Source organism: Orussus abietinus, unplaced genomic scaffold (genome assembly GCF_000612105.2).
Source record: "Orussus abietinus isolate OABI.00-Male unplaced genomic scaffold, Oabi_2.0 scaffold1409, whole genome shotgun sequence".
NCBI classification, from domain to species: Eukaryota; Metazoa; Arthropoda; class Insecta; order Hymenoptera; family Orussidae; genus Orussus; species Orussus abietinus.
This window is the reverse complement of record NW_019395549.1, coordinates 1-5,095: the sequence shown is the minus strand read 5'-3', so window position 1 is coordinate 5,095 and position 5,095 is coordinate 1. Positions and strand designations below refer to the sequence as shown.

The following is a 5,095-nucleotide window of genomic DNA, read 5'->3' as shown; positions in this document are numbered from 1 at the left end:
AGAAGACAATATGTCACCCATGCAGTGGAGAATGGGTCGAGTTAGCGAAATCCACCCAGGAGAGGATGGAATCATAAGGTTTGACTGGGGACAGCATTCTGAAGAGGAACGTAAAAAAGATAACTCTTCTTCCCGTCATAGACGAAAGTTCTGCAAATTCTAAATGTTGAGCGCAAGCTCTCAACGGGGGGAGCATGTTCCGTACCGGAATCCTAAATTCTTTAGTTTGTGAGAGGTCGAACGGGGAGGATTACGAGCCCGTTTTGATAGGCTCAGATTTAAGCGACGATGACCAATGATGGGAGTGTTACCTCTCCTTTGCGATATATTCAGCGAACGTTTAGAGTTATGTAGTTTAGTGTCAGTCCTTGTAAAACCATAAAGCAGGAAAGAAATAAAATTAGTCATCCATAAAAGTGTATCATCTACTCATCGAAGAATAACCCAGGTGAAAAAAAGGAGCTTGGCGTGCCTATACACGGCGACAACAGGTGTTCATTTATTCGAGGAATACGAAGAATGGTGTAGAACGTAAATATATAAGGGACATGAAATCACGATTTCATTCCTATGTCCGATAGTTGATGCATCGTAAATTTTCCTACGGTATTTCACTGTATATATATTTAGAAACTATTTCTTTTAAGCTAAGATAATATTTTAACTTCAGTTCAGTGAATGGAACAATTGAATCGCTAAGAAACTTGTTAACATTTAATAGAACATATTCTATTATAAAACTCTGTAAATCATCATTTAACAAAAACTACATTATGTGGGACAGAGACGCTCCACAATAATACTAAAATAATTTTCATTAATTGTTTTTGTTTATAAATATTAATTTTCTTTAGAAAATCCATTCTGCCCCTCGAGCGATTCGAATTTCGCGCTGCTCCTGCCGCTAGTACGCTGCGCGGCCGGAAAGGACAGTGCGGACCAGGAGGAAACCATCGATGGAGTTCAGTGTACGTGAGCCGCCAACGGCGACTATTAGATGGCACCGCCATCGTGATTGCGCGAGCGCCTACCAGAATTTTGTTGCGCCGCCCTTGGGGGCAAAAGCGGTGAAAGCTAACGTACGAAACCAGAGAGCAGCACAGGATGCGATCGCGCGACCCTGCCCATGAGGAATCTCCCAACTCATCCCTGCTCTCATCCTTTCTCTGGTTACGGCGTTCAATGGCGTTTCTTATCGAATATTCTCATGTGAAGTATTACACATTTTCATCCTAGTAAAAGTTACAAAATCGACCCCTTTAGCATTAACGTGTTGCGACGAGTTTTGAGTGGTTTTCACTGTCAGTGTTTCTGCGGTAATATCCAAAGTAGTATTGAAGTTTCAAAAGTAAGAATGAATGTGACAGAGCATCAGAAGACGATTTTATTAAATTTCATGAAGAGTCATCCAGATTTTGGTAATGGGAGGATGCGATATAATTCACATAACAAAAGAAAAATGGTAAGTAAATTTCTTATTGAAAGTATTGTTATAATTGAGGTTAGTAATACTGTATTAAGTTTATCTATCTATTCTATGCTACATTTCAAATAAGACTTTTCTTGATTACGATTTTCTGTTAAAATTTCTGGACTTTTGTATAGTTTTTTTTTTTCTTAATTCTTTCAGGATGAAATGTGGACTAACATAACACAATTATTGAACACGTCAGGATATGGTCCAAAAAAGTCTGAGAAAGAATGGGCAAAGGTACCCATATTCATACACTATTGTTATTAAATATAATTTAATTTTTAAATTATGAACTAATAAAGTATTTAATACGTATAGACGTGGAGAGACTGGAAGTCCAATGTTCTAAAAAAAGTTCTAAAAAGAAGACATGTGGCAGGCATTGGTGGCGGATCACCATTAAAATTAAGTTTGACCAGCATTGAAAATAATTTGCTGGAATTCCTTGCACCTGATGTAGCAGGTTTGACAGGAGTTATAGAAGGAGGGCTTGGTAACGTTGGTCCCTCCCCTTTGGTAATTATAATTTTTGTTTCATTATTATGTCATCAGTAACTAAATACTTATATGTATCTGTTTTATTTATTGGTACACGATCATATTCATTGTTAAATGTTAAACATATTACTTTTATATCAGAGATTTTCAGATTTCCCAATGGATAAACAATGGATTGAGAATACCCCAAATTCATCAAAAGGAGTAGAAATCTCAGAACAAAGTGAGGTTCTCAGTAACACTGCAAATTCAACAATGAAAAATGCAAGTAACTTTACTATAGTGGTAGTTATTGCTTTTCTTTGTATGTTCTGTTATATAACAATTACAGAAACAAATGATTTATTTATATACTATCAGACTCATTATTACATGTGAAATTCTTAATGTTATTTCAGAAATCTTATGGTGGATTTTTGTATGAAGAAAAGACAACTACATCGGACAAAGAAACATTTGGGAGAGGCGATGAAAGTCCAGCTCACATGGTAAGTTGTCTCTTATTTTATATTAGTATTAGTATAAAATGCAAATAACATTAGTCCAACTGTTGCTATTTTCATCACTGTATTGAGATTTTATATCTTAATTTAGGAACCATTATGTGATCTTAAAGACGGCGAGAATATTCAGTCAACGTCTACGCCAAAAAATCAAATAACGTCGAAACGTCTATGTGTTGATGAAGGAGGTAAATAAACATGACGTATGCTTGCTAGATTCATTAAAAAAATTAAGTTACAATGTTCCTGTAGTATATACGAAATTACTTCTTTCAGAAAACCGTAATACAACAAATAAAAAGAGAGCCCTGATGGAAGTATTCAATTTCCAAAATAAAGTTTTGCTTCTTAAAAAAGAAAAATTGGCTCTTGCCAGAGAGAAACTAGCTTTCAAAAAACAAAGCCACAAGGAATTGATGAATCAAGTAAAAATAATGACTAGCGCAATAGTATCATTGCAAAGAACCATTGAAGAAATGGGGCCTCAATATTTAGAAATGTAAAATTAAAAGTACACATATTTTAAATAGTTTATTAAAATTATAATAAAAATACGTATTTTTATTATGTTCAATTGTTTATTAATATTTACATCCATATTTACAATTCCTCTACAGTTATCTTATCATAAGCTATAAAATGTAGATAAAAATATACATAATTTATCATTCTCATTCTTTGTTTCGACCATTTAGAATGACTTAATCAGTGAAATACCATTCGATGATTTGATTTCGTGCTTGCTCACCATTTTCCATATCAATATTTTCATAAAGCTCTGGTGGGTCTGTATCTATTTCATCCATATATATTTCATCTTCTGAAATTCTCCATCTGATTGCAATATTGTTTAAAACACAACATGCGTTCACAATTAAGGCTATAATTAGAGGGATAGAAATTGTTAATATCATTAATAACTTTAATATATTACATTGTTAAATTGTAATATCTACATGTCAACTAAATTTCGCATAAAAATTACCTGCAAATTCTGGTTGGTAATGTAATGCTCGTTCTTTTCTTAAGCATCGCCATCGACCTTTCAATACTCCGAGGCATCTCTTTACTGCTTCACAAGCTCGAATATGATGATTTGTGTATTTAGCACCTGGAGTTCCTTCTTGCTGATCCAACTTTGGTGTCAGTAAGAATGGAAGTAAAGGATAAGCGGAATCACCTAAAGGAAACACAACTATTATACATCCTAGATTGATGAATCCCATAAATCTAGTATTAATAACAATATTTACCTAGAAGCCATAAGCCTTTTCGACCATTTTCATATTGCTCGGTCAAATGAGCGAACAATCGTGAAGATTGAAACACTTTTGCGTCATGTGTTCTGCCACCATGTGCTGCATTCACAGCCAGTATTTCACCTTTATAATCTGAAACCTTAAGGTTAAAAAAACATGTAATACACACAAAAATGAGTTTGATTGCAAATCATAATCTGGAACGGTACAATCCGTCCACAGAGAATCCATTCATTATTAGGACTACAGTTAAGTACTTACGACTAGTACATTCAATGAGTGATACTGTTTTCTGTTGATAAATAAATGACCCCGTTGTGCTTCTGGTGGAACAATAGCAATATGGGTGCTATCAATTACACCAATAATTCCTGGAAATGCTGAGAATTCAAAAAATCTAAAACAAATTATAATTGAAATAATACCGTACAAACTTGAAAGACAAAGATTGACATATTTATTACATTTCAGTTATTCAGTGGTTCCCTTTGACAAAATACAATTCTACGCATGGGCTCAAACACTGATTATTTGTAGAGTTTATTCTATAAACGACATGTTTCAGTCAAATCAAATCCAGATGTCAAAATAAAAAATAAATATTTATCACATATACATACTGTGATTAGAACTTACCCTTGTTTAACTGCATTAAGTTTTGCATCAGATACTGGGAAAGCAATCCACTTCTTCATCAACTGATTCAGACCATTCACAGTCGCATGAAGAGATTTGCTAATCATGGCTTGGGACATACAAGTAAGAAAGTCTTGCCCAATTCTTCTTTGGTATGACCCTGTAGCCATGAAATTTAGGGCTACTAATATCTGGAAATATGTTATTAATCACTGCTCCAAATTGTTCCAAAAAGGAGAAAAATGCTTTTATACTATACTAAAATTTGTATTTTCATGTATTTGCCTGTAATTCAATTGGAATGGCTGTAATTCTCCTTTTCACGGGCATAAACGGCCTCAATTCATCAATTAAAGCCCATACTGCATCTTTGGATAATCTTAAACGCACAATTACTCTGAGTAGATTTAAAACATAACCTAGAAACATATATTGTATTTTTACCTATACAGACTGCGGAATTCATTTTCTGGAACCGCAAAAGGATCAGAAGAATCTCGAAGCGTTCTCCTGGCCATCCGCATAGACGTCGGTCGATTCCCTTGTTCCCATTCATCATCAAATATCATTAATATTGGTATGTGGGTCATGTTAACTTCTTACGCCATAAATATCTAGACCAGGGGGGTGACACTGCCATGTATTGGGGTGCAGAGATCGTTCGTTTTCGTGTGTTGGCTTTCGGCCCAATAGTATGGGCCCAGTACACTGGACTCCATCGATGG

The 5,095-nt window shown here is 34.8% G+C and overlaps 2 protein-coding genes across 3 annotated transcripts; one reads left to right on the top strand and one right to left on the bottom strand.

Annotated features, from left to right (window-relative positions):
- Positions 1 to 1,117: 1,117 nt before the first annotated feature.
- LOC105702496 lies at positions 1,118 to 2,985 on the top strand. The gene is made up of 7 exons (XM_012430101.2): positions 1,118 to 1,462; positions 1,631 to 1,711; positions 1,793 to 1,990; positions 2,114 to 2,236; positions 2,371 to 2,460; positions 2,567 to 2,663; positions 2,752 to 2,985. Exons 1-7 carry the CDS (start codon positions 1,355 to 1,357, stop codon positions 2,976 to 2,978), a joined length of 924 nt encoding a protein of 307 aa, XP_012285524.1. The 5' UTR covers positions 1,118 to 1,354; the 3' UTR covers positions 2,979 to 2,985.
- A 48-nt stretch (positions 2,986 to 3,033) lies between these two features.
- On the bottom strand, positions 3,034 to 5,033 carry LOC105702494 (putative nuclease HARBI1). 2 transcript variants are annotated; one of them, XM_012430099.2, is made up of 7 exons: positions 4,815 to 5,033; positions 4,656 to 4,767; positions 4,371 to 4,561; positions 3,996 to 4,131; positions 3,729 to 3,873; positions 3,461 to 3,655; positions 3,034 to 3,355 (listed from the first exon to the last, which is right to left on the bottom strand). In XM_012430099.2, the coding sequence occupies exons 1-7, from the start codon at positions 4,958 to 4,960 to the stop codon at positions 3,177 to 3,179; spliced, it is 1,104 nt and encodes a 367-aa protein (XP_012285522.1). In that variant the 5' UTR covers positions 4,961 to 5,033; the 3' UTR covers positions 3,034 to 3,176. The 2 variants fall into 2 exon arrangements, with proteins under 2 accessions (XP_012285522.1, XP_012285523.1); XM_012430100.2 differs by having other exon boundaries at positions 4,656 to 4,749; positions 4,815 to 5,032.
- Between the last annotated feature and the right edge of the window lie 62 nt (positions 5,034 to 5,095).

Coding starts and splice junctions, on each gene's coding strand:
- LOC105702496 (XM_012430101.2), top strand. CDS start 1,355: ATGAATGTGACAGAGCATCAGAAGACGATTTTATTAAATTTCATGAAG. Junction 1,712..1,792: donor CTGAGAAAGAATGGGCAAAG/GTACCCATATTC, acceptor TAATACGTATAG/ACGTGGAGAGACTGGAAGTC. Junction 1,991..2,113: donor ACGTTGGTCCCTCCCCTTTG/GTAATTATAATT, acceptor CTTTTATATCAG/AGATTTTCAGATTTCCCAAT.
- LOC105702494 (XM_012430099.2), bottom strand. CDS start 4,960: ATGACCCACATACCAATATTAATGATATTTGATGATGAATGGGAACAA. Junction 4,562..4,655: donor CCATTCCAATTGAATTACAG/GCAAATACATGA, acceptor ACATATTTCCAG/ATATTAGTAGCCCTAAATTT. Junction 4,132..4,370: donor CTTAATGCAGTTAAACAAGG/GTAAGTTCTAAT, acceptor AATTTGTTTTAG/ATTTTTTGAATTCTCAGCAT.